Raw genomic sequence first — 24,067 nt, 5'->3', positions numbered from 1 at the left:
CTAAACGCTTCCTGTAGGTACCAATGAGAGTCTGTATTCTAGCTGAAGGCCAGGTCTCTTTACAAAACATCTCTAGTTCATTCAGGTTTGATGGCTTCCGAGCATGGACAGCTCTCTTTAACTCACACCACAGATGTTCAATTATATTCAGGTCTGGGGACTGAGATGGCCATTCCAGAATGTTGTACTTGTTCCTCTGCATGAATGCCTTAGTGGATTTTGAGCAGTGTTTAGGGTTATTGTCTTGTTGAAAGATCCAGCCCCGGTGCAGCTTCAGCTTTGTCACTGATTCCTGGACATTGGTGTCCAGAATCTGCTGATATTGAGTGGAATAGGTAGGTAGCAGGTGTTTTTCTTGGAATGCTGTGTTGTTTTTCCTAAATGCATAATAACACCCCTTGTTATGCCCAAATAACTAAATTTTAGTTTCATCAGGCCACGGCACCTTATTCCAAAACAAAGCTGGCTTGTCCAAATGTGCTTTAGCATACCTTAGGTGGCTCTGTTTGTGCTGTGGGCGGAGAAAAGGCTTCCTCTGCATCACTCTCGCATACAGCATCTCCTTGTGTAAAGTGCGCCAAATGGTTGAACAAAGCACAGTGACTCCATCTGCAGCAAGATGATGTTGTAGGTCTTTGGTGTTAGTCTGTGGGTTGACTCTGACTGTTCTCACCATTCGTCGCTTCTGTCTAACCGAGATTTTTCTTTGTCTGCCACTTCGAGCCTTAACTTGAACTGAGCCTGTGGTCTTTCATTTCCTCAAAATGTTCCTTACTGTGGAAAGAGCTTAAATCTCAGAGACAGCTTTCTGTATCCTTCCCTTAAACCATGGTGGTGAACAGTCTTTGTCTTCAGGTCATTTGAGAGTTCTTTTGAGACCCCCATGTTGCTACTCTTCAGAGAAAATTAAAAGAGGAGAGAAACTTGCAATTGACCCCCTTAAATACTCTTTCTCATAATTGGATTCATCTGTGTATGTAGGTCAGCCTGTGTATGTAGGTCAGGGGTCACTGAGCTTACCAAGCCAATTTGGGTTCCAATAATTAGTTCTAAAGGTTTGGGAATCAATAAAATGACAACAGTGTCATATGTATGCACCTCCCTAATTGTATTTAAACAATTATTGCGCACTTTCTGTTAATCCAATAAACTTCATTTTACTTCTCAAATATCACTGTGTGTGTCTCCTAGACCTATATGATATATTTAACCCTCCTGGCGGTTTGCAAAAAAATCGCCAGGGGGCAGCAAATCTTTTTTTTAAAATTTTTTTTTTTTTTTTCATGTAGCGAGACAAAGTCTCGCTACATGATAGCCGCTGCTCAGCGGCATCCCCCCAGCCCCTCCGATCGCCGCCGGCGATCGGAGATCCGGAGATCCCGTTCAAAGAACGGGATCTCCCGGAGGGCTTCCCCCGTCGCCATGGCGACGGGGCGGGATGACGTCACCGACGTCATCGACGTCGTGACGTCAAAGGGGATTCCGATCCACCCCATAGAGCTGCCTGGCACTGATTGGCCAGGCAGCGCACGGGGTCTGGGGGGGGGGGGCGGCTGCGGCGCGACGGATAGCGGCGGATCGGCGGGTAGCGGCGGCGATCGGGCACTGCACGCAGCTAGCAAAGTGCTAGCTGCGTGCAGCAAAAAAAAAATTATGCAAATCGGCCCAGCGGGGCCTGAGCGGTGCCTTCCGGCGGCTTACCCCGAGCTCAGCTCGGGCTTACCGCCAGGAAGGTTAACTGACATTTTTTATCGTAACAACCAGCGATTTATTCAGGAAAATCATGACAATTAACAAGGTTGCCCAAACTTTCGCATCTGACTGTATGTGAGCAATAAAGGGAATGGGGGATCTAAGTGCAGCCACAGTTCAAATGGACTATTAAATACTTAATAAAACATTAACCACTTAAGCCCCAGAGGTTTATACCCTCCTAGTGACCTTTTTTTTTTTTTTTTTTTAAATGGGCACCACAAGAATTTGGGCAACGGGAACATCCGCAAGTAGAATATCGGCAAATTACCTATATTCTGCTATGGTTCAATGGGTTATTTCAACAGTAAAATATTTTTACTGATATTTGTCTGTAGCCTAACCTTATGCTCACACAGAGCCCTCCCTTCTTTATGGTTCTTTGATGACCCTGATTATAGGTCATTTTTGTTTGATTACTTCCTATAGCACAGCTCGTAATTATAAGCTACAGGCTCAAGAAGTACTCTGCTAACCGTTTAACTGTTCAATTTATAACATTGAATCTGATAGGATTATCTTTATGTGCTATGTTATTGTTCTTTCTTAATTCTAAAAGGTGGCTAAATGTTTATTGGATCTATTGTAAATGTATACATTGTTTTATATGTAGCACAATAAAAAGATTATAAAACAAACAGAATACCAACATGTAGGGTGTTCCAGCGGAAAACGCTATGCTTTAGTTACCACCTTTAATATAATATCCATGCGTGATTGCAGTTGGTGGACCTGGCTCTGCTTGTGAAGCAAGACATGTCTCCAAAGACCAGCGACCCATTCTCCCATGCCATGTCTGCGGCCTACCTGCAGACCCGCAACCCTGCAGAGGTAAGGAACCAGCGCTTATGGTCTAGCCCTTATGTACACCCACACTAGCATTTTACATGTAAACAAAGGCGAGCAGGAAATCCAGCACTATTCAGTTTAAAGGGAACTCAGCAAATGGATGCTAACAATGTGGATCATTAATAAAAAAAAAACAAAAAACTTCCATTTTACCTCTTATTTTTTTTACTGAAAAGTTTAATGAAGATAAGGACTGTTGTAATCATTTTATTACACACATTAGCAGAGAGCAAATTAAAGCTTTTAACAGCAGTGGGGGGGGGGGGGGGACGCTGTTTTTAACCTTTTGGGGACCGCCCATATTAAATCCTATGCCACACTTGTGGCTGTTTAACCCTGATGCAGCGTAGTATTTACGCCACCTGCCGTTTCCACTCCCAATGGGATCGTGCGCACCAGAGAGGGTAGATTAAGCTGTCATATGACAGCTGACATCTCGCCTCAGTGATCAGGAGCCATCGCGATTGGCTCCTGATCACATGATCACTACGATCGCCGGCGGATCGTAGTGATAACTGTTAGAGCTGCAGCGGTAGGGGGGGGGGGAGAACAGGATACACTCACCTTCCTGACGTTCCCCCAGCAATCGTCACTCGCCTCCGCTCTGGCCGGCATCCCCGCTTGCTCTGAGGTAAGTATTGGGTCCCGGCTTGATGACATCATCAAGCCGTGACCCGGAACTTAGCGGCAGTACGAGCGGGGATGCCGGTCAGAGCGGAGGGGGCTAGAGCTGCTCATAGCTGGAGCCTGGGAGGTGAGCAAAGGCTGCAGGCTACAGGGGGGACACCTGGCTGCAACATGGACCCCATGCCCAGCTAGCCCTACCAGGGATCGGGCTGCCTGACCGGCGCATCCCCCCCAAAGCATAATCGCCTGGTCCTTAAGGGGGGTTAGGTGGATGGTCCCAATAGGGTTAAGAAGCAATAATATATGTGAGATAACTACATTGGGCAGCTCCTCACACCCTGTTTTATAGTCAACTTTGAACTGTCATTCAAGGGTATTGAATCTCGATCCCTGCTTGCGACAATATTTGTATGTATGCACGCACCGTTACTTGTTTAAAATAAAAAATCTCTGCAGCCTGAGATTTTACATCAGTAGTTAGGGTGTTGACTTATGGGGAATTATGCAAATAAAAATAAAATCCCGGACTGAGCAATCAGTCTGGCTTTGCTCAGGAATCATTATAGCTGAGTCTGTCTTCTCTGATGTCTTTTCAAGCTTAAGCCTGCCCCCTTCTGGCTCTGCTATAATGACTCAGCTATAATGATTCCTGAGCAAAGCCAGACTGAATGATCAGTGGGGATTTTATCAGGGCTGATAACAAGCAGGCTGAGCAGTGAAGAATGAAACAGAGAGCAGGGTAGGTGTTTTCTCTGATGTTCCCACTATTAAATATGGTAAAATACATGAGGGTTCTTCATCTCTGGTTCACTTTAGGGCGTCTGCTCCACGTTTACCGCCGGCGTTTGGGAGTTGGCATTAAATGCTCTAATTCAAGTGAATGGGAGCGTTTGTACCATGCTTTTACAGGCGTTTATGCGAACGTGGCGTTCGGGTCCCGATTTTCCCTGGCGTTCAAGGCGACCTTGGACGCTACATGTAGCGTCCAGGGGCAGTTGACCGCCACGTGTAATGTTCTCCCACGGGGAAGAAAAACGCCGACCACATCAGAAAGCTGCGGAGGGCTACTGAAAGCCCAAGCGCGTCGCCGCCGCAACGCCACCAAACGCGACGCCACAGAAAGCCGGGCAGGCGCCCGTGTGAGCCAACCCTTAAGCTTACAGAAATGTTTAAAAAAAATGTTTTGGCTTTTCCGTAAATATTTAAATGATGTATTTTCACCAAGGATACACACTTAATCATCTAATAAAGCACAATATTATACTATGTCATGTTCTGACAGCCTCCCTTCCAGGCTCAGCCAATAAAAAGCAACCCAGAGACTCCGGAGAACACTCCCCCTGCCACGCCCACTCCACCATCCACTGGAACTCCACACATGGGCAAAAACCAGGCTGGTCCCCTGGGCAATGGGGCCCAAACGCCAGAATCAGCCAAGGCCAAGCAGAGGAAAAGAAAGAAGGTAGGTATATGCTAGCACACAATAGAATCTGAGATCTTTGGTTAATGTACTGTTATTAATTGATTTAATGCTGAAAATATTAGGTCAGCAAACCCTGTGCCAAGCTGACCGGCATAACAACTTTCTGGGTTATAATTAAAAAATTACAATACCCTGTTGTGTGTATGTATGTGTGGGTGTGGGTGTATGCAGGGCTGCCATCAGAAATTTTTGGGCCCCATACTGGGCAAACCTTCTGGGCCCCCCTCACTCCTCTCTGCCCCCACATGGCAAATTACAATTTTTCAAGGCCTGAACACACTAACATCCGTGCGTCCGCTTTTCATGCACTCCCAAGGCTGGGGAGCGTTCTGCCAATGTTCAGGTCATTAAGACTGTAACTGCACTTGCGCACAACGTTCCCAGCAATGGCGCCTCGCCCAGAGCAGGCCAATGCATGCGCAATGCCCCGCAACCTAGCTGGATTGTGCAGACTTAACAGGAGCTCAACAGATTGAACCAGAAGGGTATCAAGGGAACTACTGTACTACAGGGGACTGGAAGGAGCCCCAAGTAAGTAAATATTAGTTTCTCCCATTTGTCTCAGGTTTACTTTATTCACGGAGTAAAGTAACTCCTAGATAAGCCTCCCGACACCTCTCACCCCATTAATGGGCAGCCAGAAGGTCAGAGACAGACTGCAGCTGGGGCCCATGTGTGGCACTGTTCGCCGGGCCCCAGACAGCAGTACCCCCAGTAATGTCCTGAAGGCGGCCCTGTGTGTATGTATGTATGTAAACGATAGATGCAAAATTTAAACTCTGTACAATCAGGATATCTGGCAATACAAGTACAAATACATACATAGTTTATATGTATTTTGAGATATCTTCACCAATACTGGTACACGTTCATATGATAAATTACAGCAGAATAAGTAACACTAGGAGGAGGTCCCTGCCCTTTGGGACCTTACCATCTAGAAGGTAGTGTATGTATATATGTATTTAGGTTACTGTGTGGGTGTCCTCTCTTTCAATGTCTGACCCTGACTTCTCCTCATTGGAACAGCAGTGAGAAGGTTTGAGGTTAATAATAGGTCTTGATGGTTCCCAACCTTGGATGACTTCCTGCTGTGGCCAGTAATGATTGGTCAGTTTGCAGTGAGCCCTGGGCCAGATGTTTTCTGGTCATCCTCTGAGTGGTGGTGATTAATGCTGGCCACGGTGAGGCAGATGTTCCTCGTACTGCCCACTCTTCCTCTTGTGGAAAGGGTGGGTGCAGCTTACTGGCACTGGGTGCTTTCCTGGCAGATTCAGGGGTCATCAATCTTGTCATGGAAATAAACAGAGCAATGATTGCAAGCACATGTGCTGACGCAGAGAAATACTCCTATCTCCACAATGGAAATGATGCTAGTGCCATTATCTGACCACATTGTGGTCCTCTCCAGCTTCTATCAGAATCAGAATCAGAATCAGAATCAGAATCAACTTTATTCGCCAAGTGCGGCCGGAGCCGCACCCGGAATTTTTTGTGAACACACGGCAGTTGGCATAAAAAGCATCAAAACAATTGGCATAAAAAGCAACATCAACATGGTACATATATGGCTACATAGACATAACCACAGTTTGACAGACAGTGACAGCAATTGGCAAACACACATGGTACAAATTCTTAGCTACAGAGACACCCAGACGTCAGTTTAACAGACAGCAGCAGTTCAAAGATCAGGTTGGCAGGACTATCTTATGCAAAGTGGACATACTGTACGGTGACATGTGGTACTGCGTGGCCAGCTGGAGACAGTTCTGTGCGCGTATTCCGCAGGGGGGTGGCTGGGAGAGATTAGGGAGATCAGTTGGGAGAGTGCATGATTAAGTAGAATTAAGTAGAGCAACCGCTTGGGGAAAGAAGGTGTTTTTGTGCCTCGTGGTTTTGGTGAGAATGGTCCTATAACGGCGACCTAGAGGGAGGGGGACGAAGAAGCGACTGCCAGGGTGGGAGGGGTCCTGAATGATCCTGTTTGCCCTGGACCTCATTCTAGATGACTGCAGGATGTCCAGGGGCGGCAGGGGTGACCCGATGATCTTCTCAGCAGCACTGATTACCCTTTGGAGTTTGTGTTTGTCCCTTGCATTTGCCCCGGAATACCAGACAATGATGGAGGAGCAAAGGATAGACTCGATGGTGGCAGAGTAGAAGCTGATCATTAGCTCTTGCGACATCCCGAACTTCTTCAGCTGCCTGAGAAAGAACAGCCTCTGCTGGGCTTTCTTTTGAATTACGGAGGAGTTCGCCTCCCACTTCAGGTTGTCTGTGATGGTGGTACCGAGGAACCGAGCGCTGTGTACCCTGGAGACCTCTGTACCATTAATGGAGACTGGACTGGGAGACGGAGCGTTCCTTCTGAAGTCCACAATTAGTTCCACGGTTTTTGCTGTGTTTAATACGAGATTGTTTTCCTCACACCACCTGAGGATCCGCTCAATCTCCTTACGATATTCGTGCTCACCGTTTTCATCTATGAGGCCAATTATGGTGGTGTCATCTGCAAACTTGATGACCTTGACAGAGTCTGCGGATGAGGTACAGCTATTCGTGTACAGTGAGAAGAGAATCGGGGACAGCACGCACCCTTGCGGGGCGCCAGTGTTGGTGATTCTAGCACTGGAAGAGCAGCCGCCGATCCTGACTAACTGCGACCTGTTGGTCAGGAAATCCTTGATCCAGGTGCGCAGATTAGGGTCAACACCGAGTCGTGCCAGGTTTTCATACAGGATGGTTGGACAAATGGTGTTGAAAGCGGAGCTGAAGTCTGGGAGCAGGATCCTGGCGTAGGAGCTTGGTTTATCCAGATGTTCCATGATGTGTGCTAGACTGATGTTGATAGTGTCCTCCACGGACCGGTTAGCCTTGTATGCAAATTGCAGGGGATCCGTTTTGGTGTCGGTGTGCTCCTTCAGATAGGGAAGAACCAGCCTTTCAAAGGTTTTCATGATGATTGGAGTTAAGGCAACCGGTCTGAAATTGTTTAGTTCCGTAACACCTGGCTTCTTGGGAACCGGAATGATATTCGCTTTCTTGAAGCAGGAAGGGACCTTGCACACTGTCAGGGATTTGCTGAAGATTGACGTTAGGATCGGGGCTAGCTGGCTCGCGCAGGTTTTCAGGCAGGCTGGAGATATGCCGTCCGGGCCTGGAGACTTCCTGGGGTTGAGCTTCTGGAGGTGCCGCAATACGTCAGCCTCCCAAACAGTTACTGGTGCTTGGAGGGCAGTGGCAGCTTGGGGGGGTGTGGCAGGAGGCTTCCCGGGTGAGGATGAGATTGCTAGGTCCTCAGAGTGGGTGGGGAGGTGCTCGAACCTGCAATAGAATTTGTTGAGCTCCTCGGCTAGCGCAATGCTAGGAAGTGTGTGTTGGGGAGGGGGCTTGAAATTAGTAGCTGCCCTGAGGCCTTTCCAGACATCCCGCCCACCAGTGATATTACTAAACACGCCCTGACTTATTAAAGGGTTCCTCTGCTGTAGTACTGTGTATATATAGTCTGTATAAAATATCCTCACTATACAAGTCATTTTGTAACAGAATATCTTAAAAGTTGACCTTTCAACTCATTCTCCTCCAGTCAGTCCCATTCTCCTGGGCGACTTCAAACCCAGACAAACTGTGCCGCGCATGCGCATTATGTTCCTTCTGCTCCCCTGTAGCCGAGCCAAGTGATGTCACAGGACAGGAGTGCGCTCGCTCCCCCCGTGTCTCCAATCAACGCTCCTGCCGAAAGGGAGACGTGGTGATTAATTATGCCCCCCTGACTAGTACTGATTCACTTTTTACCAAATCCTTTTTGGCTCTGGTATGTATCCTTTAACCAGTTGAAGACCACAGGCTTACACCCCCCTAGTGACCAGGCTGTTTTTTACAATTCAGTGCTCTGCAGCTTTAGCAGCTTGCTCCAGAGTCATACAATTTAGCACACAAATGAGTAGTGGCTGGATAGTGTAAAGGTTAAGGGCTCTGCCTCTGACACAGGAGACCTGGGTTCAAATCTCAGCTCTGCCTGATCAGTAAGCTAGCACCTATTCAGTAAGGAGTTTCTTGGGGAAGTCTCCTTAACACTCAGGGCCGAGCCTGGGTGGGTGCTGTGGGTGCATTGCGACTTCGACAGGCGTCGCCCGGCTCACCCTCTCTGGCCGCCGCTCCCTCCCTCTAGCCGCCGCCCCCGCGACAGACCTCGATCAGGCGGCGACCAATAGTGCGGGCGCTAGGACCTAGCACACCGCACTGATATGCGGAAGTGACATCACTTCCCCATATAGAGCGGGTGCGTCCGGCGGCGCCCGCTCTTGCTGGTCGGGTCGCCGCTGATCCTGAGGTCTGACTACAACAATGCAAGGTGAGGGGGGAGTGGCGGCGGCTAGAGGGAGGCTCCCTGTTACTCACTGCCTAAAGGGGTCCCTGTCACTCGCTACCTAAAGGGGTCCTTGTCACTCGCTACCTAAAGGGGTCCCTGTCACTCGCTACCTAAAGGGGTCCCTCACTGTCACTCGCTAGCTAAAGGGCTTCCTTTCACTCACTAGCTAAAGGGCTCCCTGTCACTCACTAGCTAAAGGGCTCCCTGTCACTCACTAGCTAAAGGGTTCCCTGTCACTCACTAGCTAAAGGGCTCCCTGTCACTCGCTAGCTTAAGGGCTTCCTGTCACTCGTTAGCTAAAGGGCTCCCTGTCACTCGCTAGCTAAAGGGCTCCCTGTCACTCACTGCCTAAAGGGGTCCCTGTCACTCGCTACCTAAAGGGGTCCCTGTCGCTCACTAGCTAAAGGGGTCCCTGTCACTCACTGACTAAAGGGGTCCCTGTCACTCACTGACTAAAGGGGTCCCTGTCACTCACTGACTAAAGGGGTCCCTGTCACTCACTGACTAAAGGGGTCCCTGTCACTCACTGCCTAAAGGGGTCCCTGTCACTCACTGACTAAAGGGGTCCCTGTCACTGCCTAAAGGGGTCCCTGTCACTGCCTAAAGGGTTCCCTGTCACTCACTGCCTAAAGGGGTCCCTGTCACTGCCTAAAGGGGTCCCTGTCACTCACTGCCTAAAGGGCTCCCTGTCACTGCCTAAAGGGCTCCCTGTCACTCACTGTCTAAAGGGCTCCCTGTCACTCACTGTCTAAAGGGCTCCCTGTCGCTCACTGTTTAAAGGGCTCCCTGTCGCTCACTGCCTAAAGGGCTCCCTGTCGCTCACTGCCTAAAGGGGTCCCTGTCGCTCACTGCCTAAAGGGGTCCCTGTCGCTCACTGCCTAAAGGGGTCCCTGTCGCTCACTGCCTAAAGGGGTCCCTGTCACTGCCTAAAGGGGTCCCTGTCACTCACTGCCTAAAGGGGTCCCTGTCACTCACTGCCTAAAGGGGTCCCTGTCACTCACTGCCTAAAGGGGTCCCTGTCACTGCCTAAAGGGGTCCCTGTCACTCACTGCCTAAAGGGGTCCCTGTCACTGCCTAAAGGGGTCCCTGTCGCTCACTGCCTAAAGGGGTCCCTGTCGCTCACTGCCTAAAGGGGTCCCTGTCGCTCACTGCCTAAAGGGGTCCCTGTCGCTCACTGCCTAAAGGGCTCCCTGTCACTCACTACCTAAACGGGGCTCCCTGTCGCTCACTGCCTAAAGGGGTCCCTGTCGCTCACTACCTAAAAGGCTCCCTGTCACTCACTACCTAAACGGGGCTCCCTGTCACTCACTACCTAAAGGGGGTCCAGGCTGGCTACATATACTGGGGACACTGGCTGTTTGTCATTATGTGCATTTACTGGTGAAAAGATGTCTCTTATTATGTGCATTTGCTGGTGAAAAGTGGTCTCTTAATATGTGCATTTACTGGGGAAAAGCGGTCTCTTATTATGTGCATTTACTGTTGAAAAGCGGTTTCTTATTATGTGCATTTACTGGAGAAAAGCGGTTTCTTATTATGTGCATTTACTGGTGAAAAGCGGTCTCTTATTATGTGCATTTACTGGTGAAAAACGGTCTCTTATTATGTGCATTTACTGGTGAAAAGTGGTCTCTTAATATGTGCATTTACTGGTGAAAAGCGGTCTCTTATTATGTGCATTTACTGGTGAAAAGCTGTCTCTTATTATGTGCATTTACTTTTTTATGGGCAGCACGGTGGCGTAGTGGTTAGCTCTCTCGCCTTGCAGCGCTGAGTCCCTGGTTCGAATCCCAGCCAGGGCACTATCTGCAAAGAGTTTGTATGTTCTCTCCGTGTCTGCGTGGGTTTCCTCCGGGCACTCCGGTTTTCTCCCACATTCCAAAAACATACAGATACGTTAATTGGCTACTCTAAAAAATTGGCCCTAGACTACAGTACTTACACTACATAATATAGACATATGGCAATGGTAGGGATTAGATTGTGAGCTCCTTTGAGGGACAGTTAGTGACAATATATATATATATATATACACTGTACAGCGCTGCGTAATATGTCGGTGCTATATAAATACTAAATAATAATAATAATAATAATTTACTGGTGAAAAGCGGTCTCTTATTATGTGCATTTACTGGTGAAAAGCGGTCTCTTAATATGTGCATTTGCTGGTGAAAAGTGGTCTCTTAATATGTGCATTTACTGGGGAAAAGCGGTCTCTTATTATGTGCATTTACTGGTGAAAAGCGGTCTCTTATTATGTGCATTTACTGGTGAAAAGCGGTCTCTTATTATGTGCATTTACTGGTGAAAAGTGGTCTCTTAATATGTGCATTTACTGGGGAAAAGCGGTCTCTTATTATGTGCATTTACTGGTGAAAAGCGGTTTCTTATTATGTGCATTTACTGGTGAAAAGCGGTTTCTTATTATGTGCATTTACTGGTGAAAAGCGGTCTCTTATTATGTGCATTTACTGGTGAAAAGCGGTCTCTTAATATGTGCATTAACTTGTGAAAAGCGATCTCTTATTATGTGCATTTACTGGGGAAAAGCTGTCTCTTATTATGTGCATTTACTGGGGAAAAGCTGTCTCTTATTATGTGCATTTACTGGGGAAAAGCTGTCTCTTATTATGTGCATTTACTGGGGCGCGGTTAATTTAACCACTCCCATAGGCGCCAGAGAAAATCTTGCACCCAGGTGCCAGGCACCCCAGGCTCACCCCTGTTAACACTGCTACTGCCTACTGAGTGCACTCTAGTGGCTGCCTCGCAAGCGATTTGAGTCCGACAGGAGAAAGGCGCTATACAAATACTGCCATTATTATTTCCTCCTTTTGTTGCCACCAACAGAGCTTTCTGTTGGTGGCATCTGATTGCTGCTGCGGTGTTTTGTTTTGTTTTTTAATAAAAATGCGTGTTTTCTTTATTATTTATTCCTCCCCCTTCCCTCCCCCCGATAGCCAATCACAGCAGTCGCCTCTCATAGGCATCAGAGAGGGATCGTTTTCTAAAGCACTCCAGGGGACAGCCAAGTGACAGGGCTGTCCCCAGTACAGTGCTGCGGTAGATCGCAGGGCTGTACAAAGCAAAATAACATGTTTTTTCTCTTACTTCTAACGTTCCGTTCACGGGCTGGCAGACTTATCTCACATTCAGCGGGGAGGCGTGATCCCCGCTAATCTCCTCCCCCAGGACTTGACGCCAAGAGTTACTCAGGTATCCAAGTGACAGTTTCTATCCAGGTCGGACTGGGTCAGACTATAGCATAACCCTCACTGATAAGTAGTTACAGTCATAACACACTTTCCTGTCAGTAAATGGCTTCTGATTATTATTATTATTTATTGTATTTATAAAGCGCCAACATATTACGCAGCGCTGCACAACAGATAAATGGGTAACATACAACGTAGTACATACAGGAAACTCACAACAAAACAAGATCATATATAAATGATTTGATAACAGTACAGTGTCATAGGTCAAAATAGAGACTGTTGTAGTCCGCAAGAGGGCTGACTGACAGTAAGATTGCATAATCAAGCTGGAAACACTAGGGAGGTGGGCCCTGCTGGAGGCTTACAATCTAAAGTCTGGGGGTGGAGGCAATAGGTGCATCTGTTGAGAGGTTATCTAACAGAACATATTATGGTGCTGGAGTAAAGGAGTATGCAAGCATGAAGAGTCTTGAGAGCTTGTTTGAAGGTATTAAAGGTGGGGGCGAGTCTGATGGCTGGTGGGAGCAAGTTCCAGAGAGTGGGGGCAGCCCTAGTGAAGTCCTGCAATCGTGCATGTGACTGAGTTATGCGTGGTGCGACTAGGTGCAGGTCATTGGAGGATCGGCGGGGGCGGGCTGGTATGTGCCTGTGAACCAGATCAGAGATGTAGGTCGGGCAGGTCTTGTGCACTGAATTGTAGGCCAAGCACAGGATTTTGAAATTGATCCTAAAGGTGATGAGGAGCCAGTGTAGGGCTTTACAGAGCGGAGTCGTAGAGTCGCTGTGATGAGAAGAATGCATCAGTCTGGCTGCCGCATTCATTACCGATTGAAGTAGGGCAATGTGGTTAGAGGGGAGGCCAGACAAAAGAGAATTGCAGTAGTCTAGGCGGGAGATGACAAGGGCGTGCATGAGGAGTTTAGTGGTGTCGGGACAGGTAGGAGCGGATCTTGGAGATGTTGCTGAGAGCAGGAAAAAGATAAAAAGAGTCAATCGTTTATAGATTTGAGCTCTGGCATACTTCAGTGAATGTGTCATTGCGCAGAGTCAATGAAAAAGTAAAAACTTAGTAGATTTCAATGTAAGATAAAACTTATAAAAATATCTTGCGTAAAATATCTAAAAAAGTCATTTTTAGGAGAAGGAGGACAGATACAATTGTTTATCTCATCGGTTTATTTTCACCTTGGATGTCCTTTAACCCGAATGGGGTCAGGTCTGATTGCCCCACCTGCCCTACCAATGGTTGCCTTAGCTTTAACCCTTTGTGAGTCTAATATCTCGACCAATTACTGATTATTAATATTTTTGTGGCATACTACACCTTCAGGGACTCTCGCTTTCCGTTTTAAGAAAATATTGATAACGTTTCCCTTCCATCGCCCTCTGCGAGGAACACTGCTGCAAATCTCGCTCTGTACAGCCTGTCCACACGTAAAATAGCTGTTACTGGAAACTTCACAAGTTAATGATACATATACGGCATGTGTGAACAATTTATTTGCAGAGTGGCACATCAGAACGCACAGCAACCATAACCTTCAACTCAATCACCCCCACCGCCGCCGCCGCCGCCAAACTCAGCTACAACCTTCCTTTTTATTCATTTTTCAATAATGAATCTCTTTAAAAGGGATCGCGTTGCTTTTTTCCAAGGACGTTGAAGCAAACCAAAATGCTCCATGACAAAAACATAAAAAAAGAAAAAAAAGGGAGTAAAAGGAAAAATGGTGTTTTAATAGAGGAAAAATCTGTTTGCAAATTAGTCTTTTAAATTATACAGGAGCCCATGGAACAGTCATCAAAGGACATATTACAGCCGACCGTCCAGGGATGGGTCCCGGTGGTCTGACCAGTTCTGCCGCCTGAAAGTTAAAAAAAAAAATTCCCCCAAAAATCAAGAGCGTTTTTCTTTTTACGTGGTGGTTTATGCAAATTGCAGGGCAAACATGAGCAGCGTGTTATTTTTACATCTCTTTGGAGTCGTCTTTTATACAGTTTGTAGGAGATTAATTGTGACTATATTTGTCCGCGTCTGCGAGAGTTACTGTTGGCTAATTATTTCTGTTGGCAGCGTCCGGGGCCTTCAGGACCGTTCTGCGGGGACAGCATTCTTCCTGCGCCGCTAGAGGCGGAATTAAACTGATTTACGGCCGTCATTCCGGCAGTTAGGAACGGCTGGCTGGAGGCTGGAGCTGCTTGTGTAGATTCCGAGCACATTCCCTCTATCTGAGGTCTCCCAGCTACCTACACAAGCGCTGGATGAAGAGAGTGACTATGGAGTATTTAGAAAGATGACAGATCGGGAGTCTGGCCATGCGGCAGACCTATGCGATGATATCTGTGTAGGAACAGGAACACTATCTTTCAAATTCAGTTTTATTGGGATTGTATCAAATAAACAGCACGCAGTACAGAGAGAGACTGGTAAATAAGCTACACATAGTCATAACTACAAGAAAACAAAAAAATTATCGCATAGTCTCTTACTGAAATTAAAGTACAGCATGGAGAGAAATATGCATTACAGGTAATTTAAAAACATCAACTTACTATCAATATAGATACTTTATAAACAACAAGAGCAAGGTTGAGCTCTATGAATAAGGAAACACCCGTTACATAGTTATTTGGGTTAGAAAAAGACATACGTCCATCGAGTTCAACCAGAGAACAAAGTACAACACCAGCCTGCTCCCTCACATATCCTTGTTGATCCAGAGGAAGGCGAAAAACCCTTACAAGCCATGGTCCAATTAGCCCCCAAAGGGAAAAATTCCTTCCCGACTACAGATGGCAATTGGATAAAATCCCTGGATCAACACCACTGGCCTCTACACCTGCTCTAAAACTGCAATATCCTTCCTTTAATGTGGTGCCCGGAACTGTATTCCATATTCCATATGTGGCCTTACTAGAGAGTTAAACGGGCAATATTATGCTAGCATCTCGAGTTTGTATTTCCCTTTTAATGCATCCCAAAATTTTGTTAGCTTTAGCTGCAGCGGCTTGGCATTTAATAGTATTATTTAACTTGTTGTCAATGAGTACTCCTAAGTCCTTCTCCAAGTTTGATGTCCCCAACTGTATCCCATTTATTTTGTATGGTGCTAGACCATTGGTACGACCAAAATGCATGACTTTACATTTTTCATCATTGAATTTCATCTGCCATGTATGTGTCCATATAGCCATCCTATCCAGATTCTGTTGCAATATGTCCCTATCTTCCTGAGGGCCCTTTTCCACTTGCAATCGCTAGCGTTCACGCTGAACGCTAGCGATTGCTGAATCGCAAAGCCGGCGATTTCCCGACTTTTGCGGCCGCGATTTTGCTATGCTATGCACTGCATAGCAAAATCGCGGCAAATATCGCTCCGCCGCGCGTTCGCGTTGCTGTAAAAAACGAATCGCGGTAGTGGAAATGACCTACCGCGATTCCTATGTTAAAAAGCAAACCGTAGCGATTGTAAAATCGCTAGCGGTTTGCGACTTTGCGATTCAGCCAGCGCAAACGCGCTGGTGGAAAAAGGGCCCTGAGAGTTGATGAGTCTGCACAATTTTGTATCCTCTGCAAAATTAGCAACATTGCTTTCTACTGCATCTACTAGGCCATTAATAAACATAGGCCCTGCTTCTGTTTTCTTGGATCATTTCTCTGCCTGGCTTCTCCAGTTCCTATCCTCTGACATGCCTACCATCATCATGGGTGATTTTAACATTCCTATTGACACCAATAACACGGTCTCCAAAAAACTTCTATCACTCACTTCCTCCTATGGCTTGTCTCAGTGGTCCTCTACCTCAACCCACAATGATGGCCATACGATTGACCTTGTATTCACTCGTCTCTGCTCTGTCACTGACTTTACTAATGATCCACTACCATTCTCTGACCATAACTAACTTAGCTTCTCTCTCTCCTCCTCTTTTCCTACCACCCTGGCACAAGCACACTCACATACTCGAAGAAACTATCGCAATCTAGACATTCAAACTGTCTCTGATGCCCTGGCACCCCTCCTCACACAATCCTTCACTGACCCAGACTCGGCTGCTATACACTACAACAGCTCCATTACAAAAGTCATGGATGACTTCACCCCCCTCGTCAATGCCCGCCCTCACCGTGTCTGTCGCCAACCCTGGATGACCAAAACCACTAAACAGTTAAAAAGATGCTCTAGAGCAGCTGAACGGCGCTGGAGCTAAAGTAACACAAGTGAGGACGTCATCTTATATAAAATTGCCTTGAACAACTTCAGAAATGCACTCTCTGTGGCAAAAAAGTCCTGTTTTTCTTCCCTAATATCCGCCCATTTACACAATCCAAAACGCTTGTTCAGCACCTTCAACTCCGTTCTCCATCACCCTCCTCCTCCTCCTTCATCTTGCTTATCAGCTGAAGAATTTGCAACATACTTCACTGATAAAATTGACAAAATCAGAAGTGAATTCTCCATGCAGCCCACAAATCCCACCTTCACACCTCTCAATGACTGTTCTCTAACTGCCTTCTCTCCACTCTCTGAACACTCTCTTTCCTCTATAATTGCCAAAGCTAATCTAACCACCTGTTCTTTGGATCCTATTCCCTCCCATTTCATTCCGCAGCTATCCTCATCTCTCTTGCCTGCACTAACAACGCTATTTAACCTGTCCCTCTCTACTGGCATCTTTCTGTCCCCACTCAAAAAAGCTGTTGTGACACCACTACTCAAAAAACCTTCTCTAGATTCTACCACACTTGCCAACTACCGCCCAGTGTCACTTCTCCCATTTGCATCCAAAGTATGGATTTAATGTCCAGAGATGGAGCTGTCCTGATCTGCTGAGGTAAGAATTTCCATGATGTAGGAGCAGCATGACTGAAGGCTCTGGGACCAAATGTTTCCAGGTGGCAGTAGAATCTTGTTAAAGTAAACTCTTATATAGTAAACCTCTGGACATCGTAACCTCAGTACTCAGGTCCCGACCATGAGCTTGTATAAATATACAATGTATGACCAATTCTGATATATTCAACTTTTGATATAGTAAACCTCTGGACATAATAACCTCAGTACTCAAGTCCTGACCATGAGCTTGTATAAATTATACAATGTATGACCAATTCTGATATATTCAACTTCTGATATAGTAAACCTCTGGACATAGTAAGCTCAGTCCCCAGATCCCGACCATGAGCCTGTATGAGTATACAATGTATGACCAATTCTAAAATTGTAAACTTCTGATATTGTAAACTATATATCTATATGTTGCTGCAGTGAAACTGTCAATAGCCATATTTGCAAAAATAAATGATACCTAAGGCCTTGTTCACACTATATGAGTTGTATAATGTATAGGAAAAACATCTGTGAGTTTATATGCGTTTTCTTTTGTGCTTCAGTGTGCTTTTTTTTTCATTGCTTTTTTTATGTACATGTGCTTTTCTTCCATGTGTTTTTAAGCGGATACTCCAAAGATATTGTGGGAAAAATGTAGAAAAAAAACACATCTAAATGTGGTTTCCAGTCTTAAAGGAAACCTTAACTGAACAGGGGGTAAAGAGTTTCACTTACCTGGGGCTATTACCAGCCCCCTGCAGCAGTCCTGTGCCCTCGGAGCCGCTCTGGAATCCTCCGGTCCTCTGCTGTCACTTAGTTTCGTTTTTGACGACTCACCAGTCGGCCGGCCGCCATGCGTATTATTGGACGCATTCCCTACTGCAATTAGCGCTGTTGCGGACCACAACGCGTACAAAGATACGCGTTGCCACATATCTACGCGTGCATAATGCGGCAACGCGTATTTTTGTACGCGTTGTGGTCCGCAACAGCGCTAATTGCAGTAGGGAATGTGTCCAATAATACGCATGGCGGCCGGCCGACTGGTGAGTCGTCAAAAACGAAACTAAGTGGCAGCGGGGGACCGGAGGATTCCAGAGCGGCTCCGAGGGCACAGGACTGCTGCAGGGGGCTGGTAATAGCCCCAGGTAAGTGAAACTCTTTACCCCCCGTTCAGTTAAGGTTCCCTTTAATCACAAGGCATTCATTGACTTGTATTGCACTGTGTTTCTGAGCACAACACACAGAAATGCTTGCAATGGTAAGGTACAAAAATGCATACTAATGCAATGCGTAGATAGGAGTAGTGATGGACAGGTCTAGAAATCAACGGGATAATACACTGTAAGGCTGTTGCCTTTGATGTAGGATTTGAGCCTTTGACCAGGGTTTGAATCCCAGTGGAGCTGAATGTAATTAATTTTTTTCTACAAAAGTGGAGTGTCCTGTTAGAGAAAACCTGAGGTGAAAATAAACCAATGAGACAATTTTCATCCTACTCCTAAAAATTACTTTCTTACGCATCCCACAGTTTTATTTTATGTATAAAATGAAAAAGTAGATTTAATATTTTGTCTCTGCTCAATGACACAGTGTTTCTGTTTCCCACAGCTAAATTATATGAACTATTGTCCTTTCTTATCTATCCCCTGCACTCAGAAGTTGTTTTCCAGGCAAGAGTTTTATGACTGTAATTCCTCATCAGTGAGGATTACACAATGGTTCTCTCAACTAGTTACCGACTACAGAGAAACTGTCAATTGCATAGCTGAACTCTTTCAGGCAGAAAAAGAAAAAAAAATACTGTACAACCTAATTTCTTATCATGTCACTTTGGGTTTACTGTACTTTAAAAAATGTTTGTTTCGCTTTTGATTATTACTTTTGTGTTCCTTAATATCATAAGTGGTATGCAAAGTTCTTTGTTGTTTGTTGTTTGTTTGCTTTTTAATTTCTAATTTTGTAACTTCAGTGGATATGCATCTTCTTACAACCTACTGTAACTTAAGATGCACATTAACAGTACAATATTTTTCTCAGATGCAATCATTTGATCAGATTTGCAGGATCATAGGCCATTGGAAGGTCATTTTGATTGTTCCCATAAATGAGTGGATTAGGACACTTTCATCAACCGCATTCTGAATTCCAATCAACCATAGAATCGTTTCACTGTGATTTTCTCCACATATTGCGTGGGTTTTTGTACAATTTGCTCTTATGTGTGATCAAATATAATAATATGATCAAATGATTACATCTGTGGAAAATATTGTACTGTTAATGGGGCACCTTTGCTACTTGGCAAATGGCACGTCATGCTTAAGGCCTCTTTCACACCAAGATGTTACGTTTTAGGGGACGTTAAGGTCGCATACCGTGCCCCTAATGCGACGCATGGTGGTGTTGAAGTTGGACATCAGATTTAGCTGGGTTATGAGGCTCTTGGTGCTATCCTGGGAAGTGCGGATCTTTTCAATGATTCGGATGATTTGAATCGGATCATTGAAAAGATCCGGATCTTTGAACCGAATCTTTGAATCATTTTACTAGGGAAGCAGGAAGCAGGGGTGCAGCAGAGAGAGAGGTGCAGGAGAATGAGGGCACATTGAGGGTGCTAATGGGGAAGGGAGAGATGCAGCAGGAAGATTGTGCTTGTGAACAGAAGCTGCAGTTCCTGTTTCTTCCAGACATCCACTGTGAACCGAATCCTTCATCGTGATGATCTGGATGATTCGACTCACAAAAAAGATCCGGATCAAAGATCCGAATCGTTCATGATCTGGACAACACTACAGTGCAGTGAATATTAATTAGCCATGTGGCTAGGAACAATAACAACAACAACAACAAATAACATTTGTAAAGCGCTTTTCTCCCGTGGGACTCAAAGCGCATAAGCATGGCTCCGACCATCGTGGTACAGGGGAAGAATTTTATAAATCTGGAAATGCCAGGCTAAACAGGTGGCTTTTCAGTCTGGATTTGAATAGCTCCAGGGATGGTGCTGTCTTTACTGGGTGTGGTAGGGAGTTCCAAAGGGTAGGGGCAGCATGACAGAAGGCTCTGTCTCCAGATTTTTTGAGGTGCACTCTGGGAGTGACCAAGTTTATAGAACTTGCTGATCTGAGGTTGTGAGAGGTGTGGTGCAGCTTCAGCAAGTCCTTCATGTATCCAGGGCCCAGATTGTGCAGGGATTTGAATGTCAGCAGTCCAATCTTGAAGAGTATTCTCCATTCTACTGGTAGCCAGTGCAGTGAGCGAAGGATCGGTGTAATGTGACAGTGGCGGGGCTGGTTTGTTAGCAATCTGGCAGCAGCATTCTGCACTAATTGCAGGCGACGCAAGTCTTTTTTGGGGAGGCCAGCATAAAGGGCATTGCAGTAGTCCAGCCGTGATGTGATGAAGGCGTGGACTAGGGTTTGAAGATCCTCTGGGGGAATCAGATGTTTAATCTTTGCAATGTTCTTCAGATGAAAGAAGGAAGATTTAACTACAGATGAAATTTGGTTTCTGAAACTCAATTCCCCATCGATTAGTACGCCAAGGCTGCGCACAAGGTTGGAGCTGTTTATGTCTGAATTCCCAATCCTGATTGGTGTTGCTTTAGGATAGAGCTGTTTTGATGGCGAGCACTGGCTTTGGACAAACAGGACCTCAGTTTTGTCAGCATTCAGTTTCAACCAGTTATCATTCATCCATGCCTGAAGCTCAGCTAAGCAAGAGTTTATTTTTGGGGTAGGGTCTGTTCCACCAGGTTTGAAGGACAGGTATAGCTGTGTGTCATCGGCGTAGCAGTGGTACGTCAGGCCATGTCGTTGGATAAGTGTACCGAGTGGCAACATGTAGATTGCAAACAGCAGAGGGGATAGGATTGATCCTTGTGGCACTCCGCATTGTAGAGGTGCAGGTTTGGACATTATAGGTCCTAGGGATACTCTCTGTGTTCTGTCAGTCAGGAATGATCTGAACCACTGGAGGACTGATCCACTGATGCCACAGTACTCCTGCAGTCTGTTAAGCAGGATTTCATGGTCAACTGTATCAAAAGCAGCTGAGAGATCCAACAGGATTAGGATGGAGCATTCCCCTCTGTCCCTTGCCATGAGCAGATCGTTGCAGACTTGGATGAGGGCTGTTTCACAGCTGTGGTGTTTCTTAAAGCCAGATTGTAGAGGGTCCAGGATGTTGTTTACTGACAGCCTGGTTTCAAGTTGCAGATAGACAGCCTTTTCAATAACTTTACCTAAGAAGGGGAGGTTGGAGACAGGTCTGTAGCTGCTCATAGCATCTGGATCCATGGAAGGTCCAATAGCGGACTCTCCCCTTACTGAGCATGTGCAAACAGTCTAACACAGCTAAAACCACCTATAACGCACAGCATGCTGCACTTTTATTGAACATGCAGCGTTACACTGTAATGCAACGTGGGCACTGTGAACAGCCCATTGATTTTTCATTACTGTGAGTTGGGCTGCGTTACAGGCTGCTCTAACGTGCGCCTGTAACGTCTCACTGTGAAAGTAAATTGAGCCATAAATTGCATTTCTGCTATGTTGCTGTCACAGTAAGTAGTAGAAATCTGACATTACCGACAAGTTTTGGACTAGCCCATCTTCTCATGGGGGGGGGGGGGGTTTCAGGGTTTTCTTTATTTTCAAAAGCAGTTAGTAAATGGCAGTTGCTCCATCTAACTGCCAAAATAGTGTGCAGCGAGAAGAGAGGCTGTCCAGCACCTTTTGTATAAATCATTTTCAGTGAGTGTCTTTATAAAGAGTAAAGGCCATGCTGAGTATCCCCTAGGAGAGATGGACTAGCCCAAAACCGGTCGGTACTGTCAGATTTCTACTACGTACTGTAAGTGACAGCAACATACGAGAAAAGTAATGTATGGCTCATTTTACTCTGGAAGAAATGTACCGTATTTTTCGGAATATAAGACGCTCCGGCATATAAGACGCACCTAGGTTTAGAGGGCAAAAATCAGGAAAAAAAAAAAAAAACTAAACCTATGTGCGTCTATACTGCAGGGGCGTCTTATGGACATTTATCCCCCAAAAACATTTTCTAAGCTACTCTATCTACACTACACTGCCCAGTTACACTACACTATGCCCTATTTCCCCATCAGTTACACTACAATACACTATACAGCAATACACTACACTTAAACTAAACTACACTGCACTAAACTACACTGCACTAAACTACACTGCACTAAACTACACTGCACTACACTGCACTAAACTACACTGCACTAAACTCCAATTAACTACACTACACTACACTACAATACACTACAATACACTTTCATACATTACCTGATCTTGCAGCCGCGATCCTCCCCCCGGCTGTCGGCGATCCTCTTCAGCATCCTCCTTTCACCCTGGGTCCCGCAGTGCGATCCTCTTCAGTGGCAGCGGTAGGCAGGGGCACTGGCCGCCTACCGCTGTGCAGAGCCGCCGGGGTCCGCTGGGCCATCTCCATAAACACTTCCGGGGTCCGCTGGGCCATCTGCATAATCGCCGCTGGAGTCCGCTGGGTCCTCTGAATAATAGCCGCTGGAGTCCGCTGGGTCCTCTGAATAATAGCCGCTGGAGTTCGCTGGGTCGCCGCCTCCATACACGCAGTCATCTGCACTAGCCGCGCATGTGCGCCAGGGGTCATGCATGACGTCATGCATGACCCCTGGCGCACATGCGCGGCTAGTGCAGATGACTGCGTGTATGGAGGCGGCGACCCAGCGAACTCCAGCGGCTATTATTCAGAGGACCCAGCGGACTCCAGCGGCTATTATTCAGAGGACCCAGCGGACTCCAGCGGCGATTATGCAGATGGCCCAGCGGACCCCGGAAGTGTTTATGGAGATGGCCCAGCGGACCCCGGCGGCTCTGCACAGCGGTAGGCGGCCAGTGCCCCTGCCTACCGCTGCCACTGAAGAGGATCGCACTGCGGGACCCAGGGTGAAAGGAGGATGCTGAAGAGGATCGCCGACAGCCGGGGGGAGGATCGCGGCTGCAAGATCAGGTAATGTATAGCGGCATTTCAGCTTCCCTGCGCACTCTGCATTGATTTTTTTTGTATCTTTAGAATATAAGACGCACCCACATTTCTCCCCAAAATTTGGGGAAGAAAAAGTGCGTCTTATATTCCGAAAAATACGGTACTTCTTATTTGTATGCGTTTACATATATTTTAAATTTTAAGATTTTCACGACAGTGGTCCTTTAAGGTGGCCACACACAATACAATAAAAAGAACATTTTTATATTAAATTTGTAGTAATTCAATAAAAACCATAGGTTGCACAGAAACATCAAAAGCCTTTTTTATTATTCCAATATAAGTCGATCGGGAGTGGTGGATTTTTGTAATAATTTTCTATGAAAATTGAATGGTGTAGGGTAGATTGTGCATTTCATAATGTATAGACCCAAGCAATTTTTTTCAGCGTTTTCAATCATTTTGTTTTTCATAATTGGGTAAACATTGAACATACCCCTGTGTGGTACGTAGGTCAGATTTTTCTAATTTTAAAATCCATCAGAAAAAATGATTTTAATACTTGAATTGAATAAAAGATGTAAAAATTGTATGGTTTGTTTCCACCTTTAAGGACCACTGCAGCAAAAAAAAGTAAGCAGTTAAATTCGGGCAGATCCGACAGGTTTTGGACTTGTCCATCTCCTCAGGGGTGATTTTTAGGATTTTCTCTATTTTCAAAAGCATTTCCTGAATGGCAATTTAACTGCCAAAATAGTAAGATACCTGCCAGCCTCCCTACTCGCTTGCACAATATTTTGTCAGTTAAACTTCACAACTGCCGTTCAGAAAATGCTTTTGAAAACAAAGAAAATCTTGAGAATCCTCCATGAGGAGATGGTCTAGTCCAAAACCTGTCGGTTCTGACAGATTTTAACTGTTTACT

The 24,067-nt window shown here is 46.0% G+C and overlaps 1 protein-coding gene across 10 annotated transcripts in view; it reads left to right on the top strand.

Moving 5' to 3' along the window:
* SUPT3H (SPT3 homolog, SAGA and STAGA complex component) overlaps positions 1-24,067 on the top strand; it is a 749,779-nt gene that overhangs the window by 525,921 nt on the left and 199,791 nt on the right. For 9 of the 10 annotated variants that reach the window (XR_011031323.1, XR_011031322.1, XM_068280159.1 and 6 more), the window contains 2 exons: positions 2,476-2,583; positions 4,511-4,690. Coding sequence is in view for 8 of the 10 variants with exons in the window: in XM_068280159.1 (XP_068136260.1) it covers positions 2,476-2,583; positions 4,511-4,690 (288 nt within the window). In the remaining 2 variants the exon portion in view is untranslated. The remainder of the gene's footprint in view (positions 1-2,475; positions 2,584-4,510; positions 4,691-24,067) is intronic. The other variant, XM_068280162.1, reaches the window with a different exon arrangement.

Source organism: Hyperolius riggenbachi, chromosome 4 (assembly GCF_040937935.1).
Source record: "Hyperolius riggenbachi isolate aHypRig1 chromosome 4, aHypRig1.pri, whole genome shotgun sequence".
Classification (NCBI taxonomy): domain Eukaryota; kingdom Metazoa; phylum Chordata; class Amphibia; order Anura; family Hyperoliidae; genus Hyperolius; species Hyperolius riggenbachi.
Note: the sequence above shows the minus strand (reverse complement) of the source record. Positions and strands in the feature narration are given on the sequence as shown.